At 31.9% G+C, this 13,833-nt stretch overlaps 2 protein-coding genes and 1 long non-coding RNA gene across 3 annotated transcripts; 1 reads left to right on the plus strand and 2 right to left on the minus strand.

Annotated features, from left to right (window-relative positions):
- Window positions 1-594: 594 nt before the first annotated feature.
- On the minus strand, window positions 595-1,274 carry LOC141666469 (uncharacterized). Its single transcript, XR_012552210.1, has 3 exons — window positions 1,211-1,274; window positions 1,044-1,118; window positions 595-884 (listed from the first exon to the last, which is right to left on the minus strand). It is a non-coding gene; the product is annotated as an uncharacterized LOC141666469 (long non-coding RNA).
- A 1,431-nt stretch (window positions 1,275-2,705) lies between these two features.
- On the plus strand, window positions 2,706-4,559 carry LOC141664475 (SKP1-like protein 1A). Its single transcript, XM_074470427.1, has 2 exons — window positions 2,706-3,014; window positions 4,410-4,559. Exons 1-2 carry the CDS (start codon window positions 2,706-2,708, stop codon window positions 4,557-4,559), a joined length of 459 nt encoding a protein of 152 aa, XP_074326528.1.
- A 390-nt stretch (window positions 4,560-4,949) lies between these two features.
- Window positions 4,950-7,095, minus strand: LOC141668922 (eukaryotic translation initiation factor 5A-4-like). Its single transcript, XM_074475986.1, has 5 exons — window positions 6,729-7,095; window positions 5,919-6,029; window positions 5,763-5,822; window positions 5,588-5,662; window positions 4,950-5,369 (listed from the first exon to the last, which is right to left on the minus strand). Exons 1-5 carry the CDS (start codon window positions 6,873-6,875, stop codon window positions 5,265-5,267), a joined length of 498 nt encoding a protein of 165 aa, XP_074332087.1. The 5' UTR covers window positions 6,876-7,095; the 3' UTR covers window positions 4,950-5,264.
- Between the last annotated feature and the right edge of the window lie 6,738 nt (window positions 7,096-13,833).

A 13,833-nucleotide genomic window follows, 5' to 3' on the forward strand; every position in this document is an offset into this window, starting at 1 on the left:
ACAGTACCCCTAACAATAAGACAAGAAGAGAAAGTTCTAGACACTACTAGACGTTGGACAAACAAATATGATGGACCCTATATGAATCCTACTCAGCACATGCAGCCAACATATTACTTGACACTAACGACCAAGTCTGCTAACAGGTGCAAGACTGGTTTTATTCATAACAGGAAATACTAAGGCAAATGATCAGCTTCATTAGAGTGAGATATGGTGCAGGCCTAAGAAGTTTCAGAAGGATGCTTGCCACATAATTTCAAGGCGGAACATTCATAAAAGTTGGTTTTAATATTAAGGAATTTACATTTTTGATTGAATTCATTTTGCTTTTCAATAGCTATGCTCCTAACTACCATTATAACTCGAATTAATTGATAGGATTTGGACATGTACGGCTTGATGGATGATCTCTTTAAACTCCTTGAAGTGGATGACTATGGTGTAAGGAAGGAGGCAGCATGCACAATTCATAATGTCATTAGTTATCATAGGTATGAATTGGCAAGTATGACAAGAGATGTTACAATATCTTAGATTATGTAAGAATTGGCTTGCAGTTGTTCCCAGATACACTCGGTTCCATTCTGAAATCAAGTGAATTAATGTTCTAAGTAACCAATAAATATTTGTCTGTTTATAAAGGTTAACAACATTGTTAAAAACGCCATTTTAATATTTAAATGAATTTTAAAAGTCGGTGACTCGTGAACATAATGATTCCGGTGTTAAAGCTTTCACAAAAATGTCAGGGAAGAAATGCACCATTGCACTAGTTTAAGTTACTTCGGTTTCAGTATCTTTGAAGCAATGATCTTCTCCTTTCCCAAGGCAGATGCGACAGTAACAGATACATCTTTCCCCTCGGCGAATCCAAACTTGATCTGTTTTTATCTCATGTTAGAATCAAGATTAGTATGGCAAAATGGCCCAATATACATGTGAGAGCATGCATAGTATTAACACTAAACACACCCATGATAGAAGAAATGATGAACATGCGAAGACAACAGACCCGCGGATTAAATGCCATATCGACTAACCTGTGAAAGCAGATTCTGATCGGTTGGAAGTTTCAGATCATCCTTTATGTTTCCTTTGCCATCAAGCAAGGTCACCTAAAACATTTGGTTAATTGTTACAATTCTACATATAACAAAGCAAAAAGAAAGTGACAAAATTAAAAATGAAACCAGCGGCCAGAAATTACGTGTGAGTCTTCCTCAGATATATCAACAGATATACCAACGACCTGATAGTCTGTAAGGGTGACAATAGGAACCTGTAAAAAACACATGCATTTTTTAGGATAAACGAGCGAATGAGTAAAGTTCTACGGAGATCACTATTTTATCGGAGAACTCATAGACTACCTATATTCTGCAATCAAAACAGTACTGTAAAATATATTATTTTGTGAATATGTTCTACGAATATCACTAATTCATTAAAATTGTTGAAGATTCTTTAAGTTTAATAAGTAAAATGTATATGTTCTGCAAACTAAACAAATATTTTGCAAACTAAACATGTTTCGTAAAATAAAATATTTTGTAATGTTATACGTGCAGTACATATATGATATTCAAGATTTTAAATAAAATAATGATCTTTGCCGAACATGATTCTCAGAATAATACGTTTTGCAATGTTTTAATGCAAGATTTTACTTGCAGAATATAAGCGGTCTCCAAGTTTCCAACAAAAAGATGGTCTCCATAAAATTTTACTCAAGAGCAAATAGCGCTATAAATTGAACTTGAAAACCAAATGACTAGTTATTAGTTAGTTAGTTACACACAACACAAGTGCGGGATAGGTGAAAAGTAGCTTTAAACACTTTCCCGGTGAAAATGTCGATAGTTTAACGCGATCATACCGACGTGTAGCGAGATCAATTGGAGTTATGATTTGAACAATCTACATTGACCAAACAAGTACATAAACATATCATAACCAAAAATCATCCCCAAACCTTACCGGAAAAAGATGATGAACACCAATTGATTTAAAAAACACTATAATCCGAACAAAAATAAACCCTAAAGAGTTTATGAAAAGGCGGTGACAAGAACAGTAATACAGCAGTGACGACTAAAACCCTAAACAAATCAAATTAAAAGGCAGATATGGGTAAAAAAACTGAATTATATGGACAAACATGTATAAAGGCAGTCAGATATGAATAAAGAGATTGAGTTGAGGAAGACCTTGCAAGGATGGTTTTTGACGCAGATAAAACTCCTCAAAGCCCTAACTTTTTGCACGACGGTCTTGGTCTCAGGCATGAAGCCATCATTGGGGGGACACGTTTTGACGGTTTCATAACCCCGCAGATCCCGCACCATGTCTAGACAGCCGGAATAAACCGAATAAGGAAAATCTGATTACAGAATAAGTGGGACTGAGGGAGGGAGTGTTAGGTACCTAGTTAATTAATTCACTTTCCTTACTTAAAAATACAACAAAAAGATTACTATATATGATAATAATAATTTGATAATTACCTCCAGAGTCCAGGCACAAAATAATAATTTGATGATGATTGGTGAAGGGTGAAGGAAAAAAGAAAAGAAAAACGTGTGTGAATTTATATTTACTTTCTCTCTCATTATATATACATAATCATAGTCACTTTAAGCTGTGTTAAACTGATATTGATTGTGATAGTAATATTTTAACTGTGATTGATTGATTGAAGGACCATGGCGCTAACTCATGTACTCCTCCAAAGTTGTGATAAGCTGGTTTTTGAGGTAGAGAAGAGGGCTGTTCTTCGGTCTCTGTTGGTCGCGAAAGAGCTACAATTAAGACAAAAGAGCGATGACAATGACAATGCCCATATTGTGCTCGATAAGATTGATGGCGAGACCTTGAAAAAGGTTATCGAATACTGCAATCGTCATAATGTAGCCTATTCTAGTCTTGCCGACGAGGCTGTTGTCAATACTCTCAACGCTTTTGATGCTGACTTTGTGAATGTTGATCAGACCACTTTCTTTGCTCTCAATGAAGTTTGCTCTCTCTCTCTCTCAATCTCTCTCTCAATCTCTCTCTCTCTCCCTCCCTCTCTCTCTCTTGTGGCGTTTGTACTATGCCAAAGTTTTAGTGACTAGGTCTTTTCTAGAATAATCGTCTCTGTGTTTTTTTTTAAATTTGCATATATATATATTTATATGATCAGTTGCAGCTATGGTGCAGCTGAACTGATTAGATCATACCAGTGTTGCTATTAACCACAATAACAAGACAATACCAAATGTTGTTGTCTGTTGGGTACGTAGTATTGGATTCACGAGCAAACTGGTTAAGGTTGGCTAAGTATATACACTGGACTTATAGTTTATACAAGGGAATGTCCCGAGTTCTTAATAAGGTTTTGAATGTAAAAGAGCATACTGGTAGTTTTAAAGATACTTAATGATAGATTAAGGTGAACCATACAAACCGGGATGAGGTTTTAAATATACGTAATGATAGATTAAGGTGAACGATACAAACAGGGATGAAGTATAGAAACTAAAAAAGGGGTTAAATATTAAAGTGGTCACTCAACTGAACGTCATATATCAGTTTAATCATCAAAGTTAACGGGGTATCATTTGAATCACTAAAGTCATAATAAATATCATATAAATAACTCAAAATATGTGCTCGAGAATTAAAATTTATTTTATAGAGTTCTATATATTTTTCTTCAATCCTATTACAACCAAATGAAAATGTATGAATTCTAGTATTTTCTATAATATAATAAGATTTTTTAAAATTTATCTACTATTTATTTTTAATTTTATAGTCATTTGCTTTATTTAAATAAAAATAATTAGTAGATAAATTTTTAAAAATCTCAAAAAATCATCTAAAATACTATGAATTCATAACTTTTCATTTGGTTGTAATAAGATTTAAAAAAAATGTTTAGAACTCCATAAAATAAATTTTAATTCTCGAGCACATATTTTGAGGTATCTGTTTGATATTTATTATTACTTTAGTGATCCAAATGATACCCCGTTAAGTTTAATGATTAAACTGATATATGACTTTCAGTTGAGTGACCATTTTGATATTTAACCCCTAAAAGGAAGATGCTTTTACATGCATATGTTTGAGTAGTTTACTTCCTGAGCATTTTTGATCACTTTCTTATTTTTTTCAGTCACAGTTACAAGTGAGATTGTCACATCTAAAACTTGGTGCTCAAACAAAGGATCCATAATATTTAGTTATGTATTTGCCTTGATGTATTACTGGGAGGGCTAGTCACGTTTTTGATCGACAATGGCTAGTGCAAGATACCATATCGATCTAGCTCAGATATACTATGAATGTTTTTTGGATTCTCCATGTGTGTAACCAGGTGTTAGTAACAGACTATTATTTATGTTTATCTTTTTTGATTTCAGGCAGCATACTACCTCAGAATCAAGTCACTGATGGATCTGACATGTGGAACATTGTCAAAGAAGTTCAAGGGAAAGAACTATAAGGAGATGGGGGAGGTCATTAGAAACTGGAAACAGAATGCTGACCAAAATATTTCATATGGGGACTAATAAACTTCACACGGGAATATTGAATGTGCGAGAAACCCAAAACTTTATTTGAAGAGAAAAATCTTTAGACTCGACTTGTTATCGAGATGCTACTCTGTGCTAACATATAAACAAAAGTTTGTCTGAATATTCCTAAAACTCTACAATTCATGCCTTGTTTATATAGAATATATATTTCGTGTTGCTTTAAATATCTCCATTTCATTGTGTTTATTTTTTCCAAGGCCTAAAGTCATGATGCTGCATTTGGAGCGCTGTAAAAACTTTATTTGATCTCCAACATCAAACTGTCTGCCGGTGACCAAACCTAGTATATTTAAGCCAACTTTAACCATTTAAAACTATTGCACTGAGCATCAAGAACAAAAAGTAGAGCTCCCTTGTTTAGTTGTCATCATAGATTCACCTGACTTGGCTTTTTTACAAGCCTCCTAAACTATATATTTAGAACCAACTTTATGATATGCTTTATACACTTGCATTCTCAAACTATAAAAGAAAATGCGACAACCATTGTCCTTGCACGACTATAATTACACACAAATATAAAAGAGGTCATATCCTTAATAAAATAAATTAAGCAAAAGCTTAGAAATATGACAACAAATTTAGTATCTCTGGATTTCGGATGGCTCGTGAACACAATGATTCCAGTGTTAAAGCTTTCACAAAATATCGGGGGGGGGGGGGCTACAGTTGTTTAAGTTATAACTTTGGGTTCAATATCTTTGAAGCAACGATCTGCTCCTTTCCCATGGCAGACGCGACATAAACAAATACGTCTTTCCCCTCTGCGAATCCAGACTTGATCTGTTTTAAATCTCATGTTAGAATCAAAACTACAGTCGCAAAGATGGCTCAGTATACATGCGAGAGCATGTATAGTTTAACACTTAACACAGCCATGTATAGTTTAACACTTAACACACCCATGATAAAGGAAGAAGCTGCATTTTTGGATGAAATGATGAACATACAAAGACAACATAAAATTAATGAGCAAATTAATTGATACCATATCGACTAACCTGTGAAAGCAGATCCTGATCAGTTGGAAGCTTTAGATCTTCCTTCATATTATCTTTTTCATCAAGCAAAATCACCTAATACATTTAATTATTTAGTACAAGACTATATAAAAGTAGCAAAAAAGAGAAGGACAAAATCAAGAATGAATGAAACAAGTGATCGATGGGAATATACATTGGAGTCTTTCCCATAAATATCAACAAGTTGATACTCAGTTAGGGTGACAATAGGGACCTGTAACAAAATACACATATATATTGTTTAGGACAAAAAAGCAAATATATAGCTCTAATATACAAATGAACTTCTAAAAACAATTGATAAACGTACAAGACAAGTGCCGGATACAGGAAAAGTAGCTTTAAACATTGTCCCAGTGAATATGTCGATGGCAACAAACTGACGTTTAGCGCGATCAGGTAAAGTTCTGATCTCAACAATCTACATTGATCAAACAGATACGCAATAATGTCATAACCAAAAATTCATCCCAAAACCTTACAGGAAAAAGATGATGAAACAAAAATTGATTTAAAAAGCACCCCTATATATATACAATCGAAACAAATATCAAACCTAAGATAAAAGTATTATACTTAGAAATAGCACCTCCAAGATGGAGTCTTCATCCTATCCTCTCATATATGGATAATTATAAGTTTATAAAAAGGCTACGAGCCTATGACAACAACAGTAATAAAGCAGTGAACAAAACCCTAAACAAATCATGTAAGGCATAGATGAAATAAAGATTGAATAAAATGGACAAACATGATACTCCCTCCGTTTCAAAATAACTGTCAACTTTTGAAGAAAAAATTTGTTTCAAAATAGCTCCACTTACCCTTTCAATGTCACTATTCAAATTATAAAATTTAGTTTATATTTTTCAGATGAATTCTACACCACACACAATTATTATATCACTAGTTTATAATTTCAAGGCTAACTCTCTATAGTCAATGCAATAAATATTATAAGTATTATAACTTTTTTTATATGTTAAAATTTCTTAATATACGTAATTTTTTCAAAAGTGGACAGTTATATTGAAAGTACTAAAAAAGATTGAATTATATGGACAAACATGTATATATCATCAAAAACATATAAAAAGAACATAAATTGCTAAAAGAAGACCTTGCAGGGAGAGTCTTTAATGCAGATAAAACTCCTCAGATCCCTAACTTTTTGCTCGACGGTCCTGGTCTCAGGCATCAAACAAATATCGCGGGAACAGTTTTTAACGGAGGCATAAGCTAACAAATCCTTAGATGTAAGTACCATGTTTACACAGATCTAATTGGTATAGGCAGAAAATATTCAACACGACGGAGGAACAGATAGATAATTCAGGTTGGAGGGTGCGTGCTATATATGCAAGGGGATTATAGGCTTTTACAATGGGCCTGGAAAAGTCTAGAAAAACGAGGGGATAAAAAAGAATTAATGGTTTGCTCCCGAGGTTTTTTAATGGGAAGAAAGGAAGTATTTTGAAGGTAAAATATTTCATCCTTTTGGAGTGAAAGTTTTGCAGGGAAAGAATATTGTTAAATTTACATTTATTAACACTTATTTTCCCTCATTTTAAAAACTCGGAGCAAGATTACGAAGGGAAGTGAGACTAATTTATTTACCCTTCACTTGTTTTTCCTCCCTTGTAAAACTCGGGAGTAAGAAGTAAGGAATGCGGACAAGTTATTTTTTTAAATCCGTGGGAAAACACTGTACATAATATGTATACATCTTTTTCCTAATTTGTTTATGGCAGTAGATTTAAAATCTTGCTTTTTGTATGTTATTGCTTTGTTTTAGTTTTAATTATTTTTTTTGGTTTCAAAAGTGTTTTTCAATCTTCGTCATCTTCTATTTTTAGTTTCTTTTTGGTCATGTAAATTAATAAGTCTTGATTTGTTTTATGATTGTGGTTGATGAAAAAATTATTTAAGAATTACTTATTTTATTTATTTATTTATTGATTGAGCTTGATGAAAAACTTATTTAAAAGTTTCTTGTTATATTTACTTATCAACCAAATCAATTGTTAAGTAAGTTTTTGAGAAACTAATCTCAAGTTATAATTTGATTTGATTAAAAACCATGATTTGTGTTTTAATTAAATATTTTTTGTTATTTTAATATTATATAAAATTTGTAAAAGATTAAGTATGTACGAATAAGTACAATCGAACATATTTTTTATATATTATAATAACTATTTACAATAATTAAGTTATAAAATAAATAAGTTAACTAACCCAATAAATAATTTCTAAAACTTATTACTCGGCTCAATTAAATATGTCATGGCTTAATTAAATATTTCATGTGTTTAAATTTGAAACACAAATACAATCTATATAAATTGAGTCAGCTAATCTATACTTAAAAATTTCAATATGAGTTCATGTATAACTATTTTTTTAGAACTTTTAATTTAATTTGTTTATACTCGAATATATGATATAATTTAATTGTAGCCTAAGTAAAAGTATATACTATTTTGTTTTAATTGGTCTTAAATACTTTTTATTTTAATTTTGTTTAATCTTGGATTAGTTGTATAAATTATTTTTAGGCATGTCGAATAATATATATTATTCTATTTTTTTTTATTGTAAGGAACCCGCAGCCGCTACCCTTCGAATGCGCACTCAGTTACCTCACGGGCTCACGCAATAGCCTACAAATCACGTGAACCAAGGTAAATCGTATTTAAGCGACAAACTTTGAATCATGAGGCATTATCATAAATTCTCCTCCCGAGGGATTCAGACATGTGATCAAGAGGATACTTATCCCCTCTTTAACCATAACCAACTGAGCCAAACCTTGCGGACATATTATTTTATTTTCTTCCGATTATTGTACAATAACTCTGTGGCTATAGCATCGATAAACAAAATGCTGCGCTCCAACAACAAATTGTCTTCCGGTGACCAAACCTAATATATTTAAGTCAACTTTATGATATCACTACAAAAAACGGCTAAATACAACATGTTTATAATCGGTTGTATTCAATTAAATTCAACCATTTTCGGTTGTATTTAGCTAAATACGACCGGTTTTTGGACCGGTTTTATTCGCTCGAGTCATATTTTGTAAACTGGTTGTATTTAGTAATAAATACGACCGACTAAATACAACCGCATCCAGTCAAATTTAATTTTTCAGATAAAATTCGAATACCCAGCCCAAATAATTAAATTTTATGAAAAAATTCAAAAGACCCCCCGATTATTAAATTCAACCGTATTTGATCAAAAATAGGATGCTAAACACTACCTAATACAGTTGAATTTACGCACGAAAATTTCAAAAAAAAAATCGCCGGAAATCGGAAAAAATCTGGATCCCAGTGAGCTTCATAAACGTGTAAATGTCCATATCCACTTTTTAATATAGCTGCCAAACATGAACCGTAGTAGCTTCACTGAAGTTTTCCGGCCAAATTAATAAAAGAAATTATCCATATCTTCGGTCAAACTACTAGTTGACTGTTAAAATAGGAAACCAAATACATTTATTTTTTTCAACAATTTTATCATATCACTATAATATATATATATTGACATTCTTACGGTTGGATCATCCATAAGTATTTTTAAAAAAATTAAAACATTAATATGAGATTAATAGATGTTAAAAGATTTGAATTTGCTACTACTTGTGATGAATTATTCAACTATTATATAATATTTCTTTAGCTTGTGTTTGTGTATTAGAAATGGCAAAGAAATTAATAGACGGAGAAAATGTGAAAAGAGAAATGCTAATGTGGACGCCTCAAATGGATGAGTTTTTTCTTCAACCAATGCTTACACAGCAATATCATAGAAATAGAATCGACGGCACATTTACCTCTACAGCTTACATATGCATGGTTAACGAGTTGGAAGAGAAGCTCAACATGAATATCAGTAAATCTCATTTAAAAAATCGCCTCAAGACACTCAAAGATCATTTTGTACAGTATTATGACCTGTCCCGCGGAGTAGGTTTAAGTGAATTTGCTTGGAATTCTGAAACCAAATTATTCGAGGCAGACAATGAAGTTTGGGATAACCTAATAGCAGTATATGTTTCCTTGCGCCATTTTTTTATTTTTGAGACTCAAATTTTTGAATGTGATAATTTAATTGCAGTTTCATATCAGCTATTAAAATAGAGGCATACTGTGGCAGTGTGGCTTAATATTTTGTTAAACTCATTTCTTCAATTTATAATTTGGTGAGGTAGTCAAAATGGTAAGTGATATTATGAAATTCTTTATGTTGAGTTTTTAATTATTGTACTGGTTATTATTGTTACCTTGAGATGTCTTTAGTATAAGTTTCTGTACTTGTAGAATATTATATCAGTTATATATTTTAAGTAGATAGATGAGTTTTTATTTTTATAAAGTCTGTCCAGGTAATTTATCAATCAAAAAGTTGTACTAACAAGTTCTGTCTCTTACACATGTTAGGCAAATCCTGATGCTATTAAATGGAAAACAACCATAACTATAACCATCTTGCGGAATTGTTCGCTAAAGATAGAGCAACATAGGCTGCTGCTCGAACTGCCAAAAAAAAAGAAAAAACAGTGGTCAAAGACAACTCCTGACCAACCGAAAACACTTGAGGATGTTGATCGTCTTTTATCTACTAACAAGGTGACATTGGAAAACTTAATTGTTGATGATGTATTTATATCGTCCATGCCATCTTTAGAAGAAGTATATATGAACTTAAATTCATCTAAAAACAAGAAAAGAAAACGTGAGGAAGACGAATTTATGACCGTAAAGATTATGTCTTCACTTGAGGCTGTGGGAGATGCTATCAAAGAAGGAAATGCTATACTAAAAAACAATAACATCATAATAGAACGATCTCGTCAACGAGTGTATAGCAGGGAGGAGATTTATAATGAATTGGAGCTTATGAACTTGGAACCAAATATAATTTCCAAAGCATATCTTTTATTGATTAAAAATCAAGATAGTGCACAAGCCCTCTTTGGTTGCCCAACTCGAATTCGAAAGACTATATTGGATGAGTTACTTGGGCATAATGGTGCTTGAGTATTGTGTGAAATGTCTTGATTCTTAAATTTTAAGTAGGAATTGTGAATCATGGCCTTGCTTATTTTCAGTAATTTGCTTTTATTTATTATTTATGGATGTATAGGATGCTTCTTAATTTTTTAAAAAATATGATGATTTTGTATTTGGTTTTATACATCTTAGTGCATAACCTGACCCAGAGTCCCAAAATTTAGATAAAATTTGGTTTGTTTTCTCAAAGGTATAAATATTGCATTATCAGTAGCAAATAAGAATATTGCATTATTTACATTGAGAACACTGCTGAATAATTTATATTGCATCAACTTATTCTCCTGCAATGCACTATGGTCTTCACCTATTTGTACAAAACTAGCGTCTAATTGCAATCACAAGATAGCATATAAGTTTTTTATAAAAAAGAATTTGGCAGGATACTTTGAATCCATGTGTTTGAAATTTAAAAATGTGTCAATAAGGCGACTACAAATTTAATTTAAATGTATCTTATTCGTGTGTTTAAGATAAAAAACCTGTCAAATAAAAATAAAAAAGACAAATTGTAAATTAAAAAATTTTCTTTTCTTTTCTTTAATAACCATAGAACAAACAAAAGAAAATTTGCATCACATGTAGAGCCGGCCAAACGAGCGGTTTGGCTCGGCCCGAACGTAACTCGGCTCGCAAAAAATTTGCCAGACTCACCTCGCCACGTGCCGGTTCAATATTCGGTACCAACCGTGTATCCACACGAGCCGAACACGAATTGTAAAATCTGAAATCGGAACCGGCCCGTAACCGGCCCGGAACCGCTCGCCAAAACCGCATCTGAATAATTATTTATAAAACGAGTAATCGGCCCGCCTAACTGCGATTATTCGGCCCGCCTAATTCTTTCTGCTCCTTTCTACTTTATATTCCATTAATTAATAATTACAACTCTTTCAATTTTTCTTTCTCTCTTTCATCATATTTTATATTCCATTAGTAGCCATCTCCGTTTGATTTCTCAATCTCCCATTTCTCTTCAATATTATTCTATAATTTTTACTTAACCTATTTCAATAAAATATGCAGTACTTCTAATAAGATATTTAAAATAATTTTGTGAAATTATAAATAATATTATTCACTATATAATTATGTAGTTGTATTATAAAAATATAAGATGTACCACCATTAATTTATATAGATATATTATTAAATTTTAAAAATTATTTTAATAAAAATAAATATTATATAATCAAGTACCTCAGGAGGAACTAATCTAATTTAATATTTAAAAAGTACAAAAGCAAAGGAATTACACAAAAGAAATCAGCACTATTGAACATGTAGTACAAATTTTAAATGCATATTATATGAAATGGGCGTACAAGGTACAACCATTTATTAATAATTAATTACATGAAAAGCCCGCCTAACCGCTGTAACTCGCGGTTCAAACCGCCCGCGTCTGCGCCCCACGCGCGTGATCTGCTCTGCTGCTCACCTGTCTGTCACTTGCAAGTTACAAAGTAAAAGTAATATAAATACAAAGTACAGACTCGGCTGCATAATTAAACAAAAGGCTTAATCGCCTTTTATTCGCCATTGAACCGCGGTTCAGAAAAACCGTTTTACTCGCCTGATTCGCGGGCCGTACACGAGTTAGTACTTTCAATAACCGGCTCGGCACGGCACTGACCGTTTAATTACACGGGCCGTTCACGGGTTCTCTTGTAAGTAAACCGGCCCGTTAAAAATTCGGCCCGGCCCGCACGGACCGTTCGTTTGGCCGGCTCTAATCACATGTTCTTTCTTTCTGATATATAATGGAACACACGAGAGAAGTTTACGAAAATTCCATTTCTTTTCTTTTCTATTATATTCTATAGCCCTTCTTTCTTCTCTTTTCTTTTGAAATTCTGGAACATGGCCTTAATGACAGAGGAACATACGGATAATTGAGCTCTAACCTTTTTTTTTTGTTCTGTACCCGTTGCAAAACACTGCACTTGTCTTCATGTATGAACTTTTTGCCTTACTTGTTAATGGTTGTTCAAATTTAAAATCCTGGTTTTTTATATTCTTAAACTTGATAATGTATATATACTCCCTCCTTTCGTTCCAATTTATCGATACTAGCTTAAATCCCGTGCGATGCACGGGTTTCCGTTAATATTTAAATTTTTTATTTATCTTGTCATATTATAATTTTAAATTTATTTATGTAAATATATAATAATAATAATAAATTTATATAAAAAAAATAAGATAACATGTGATCGTAGTTTAGTAGGATAGTGATACTATATCGAGTAGTTTAACAATTTAGTAGTTTAGCGGATATATAACACTATTTTTTTTATAATATGATAAGGTATGGTTGTATTTTAGTAGGATAAGTATACTATGTGTATAGTATAGTAGTTTAATAATTTAGTAGTTTAGCAGATATATAATACTATTTAATTATATTTTTAATAACCAAAATTAGCGAATAACCGTTGAATCAAATTATATCCCATTCTGGTTATTATGGTATAGTATAGATTTTTGACTTTTTATGATAAAAATTGACTCAACTTTTACTGTAAATAAAAATCCATTATTTCATTAGTTTGACAATTGAAAACTATATATTAAAATAGATTAAATATTCTATCTAGTGATATAATTTTATAAATATTTTTTAATTATATACTATATGAATTTTTTGGTCAAAGTTGGGTTAATTTGACTGCAAAAAGTCAAACTGTACAAATAAATTGGGACGGAGAGAGTACAATTTTTACATATTATTATTTAAGTCGCTTTAAAGCCCGTGCGAGGCACAAACATGTTTTAGAATAGATATAATTTTTTTATTGATTTTCAATTATTTTCGAGTTTTCAAAAAATTTAGTTAGCAATAATTGTTCCGAGGTTAGCATCCTCTATTTTGTGTGATGTATTCGTTTTGTGTGTAGGGAGTTCAATTATTTCTGAGTTATTTAAAAAAATAAGTTAACAATTATTGTTCCGAGATTAACATACGTTATTTTTGTGTGATGTTCGTATAGTACGTAGGAAGTTCGTGCAAGGCACGTGCATAATTTATGGTGAAAGCGATAAATATCACAGTTGAAATAAACAGTGCCCACAATAATGACGAGCGAGATGTGTGCCCGGAATAACCAAACATATGACTCATATGTTATGGTCCGTGGT

Source organism: Apium graveolens, chromosome 6, assembly GCF_009905375.1.
Source record: "Apium graveolens cultivar Ventura chromosome 6, ASM990537v1, whole genome shotgun sequence".
NCBI lineage: Eukaryota > Viridiplantae > Streptophyta > Magnoliopsida > Apiales > Apiaceae > Apium > Apium graveolens.

Bases quoted from the DNA above. Each gene is read 5' to 3' on its own strand.
- LOC141668922 (XM_074475986.1), bottom strand. From the start codon at position 6,875: ATGGTACTTACATCTAAGGATTTGTTAGCTTATGCCTCCGTTAAAAAC. The intron at 6,030-6,728 runs GTCTTCTTTTAG...TGATCAATGTAG, and splicing joins TTAAAGACTCTCCCTGCAAG to ATTGTTGAGATCAGAACTTT. The intron at 5,370-5,587 runs GTTAGTCGATAT...GATTTAAAACAG, and splicing joins ATCAGGATCTGCTTTCACAG to ATCAAGTCTGGATTCGCAGA.
- LOC141664475 (XM_074470427.1), top strand. From the start codon at position 2,706: ATGGCGCTAACTCATGTACTCCTCCAAAGTTGTGATAAGCTGGTTTTT. The intron at 3,015-4,409 runs GTTTGCTCTCTC...TTTTGATTTCAG, and splicing joins CTTTCTTTGCTCTCAATGAA to GCAGCATACTACCTCAGAAT.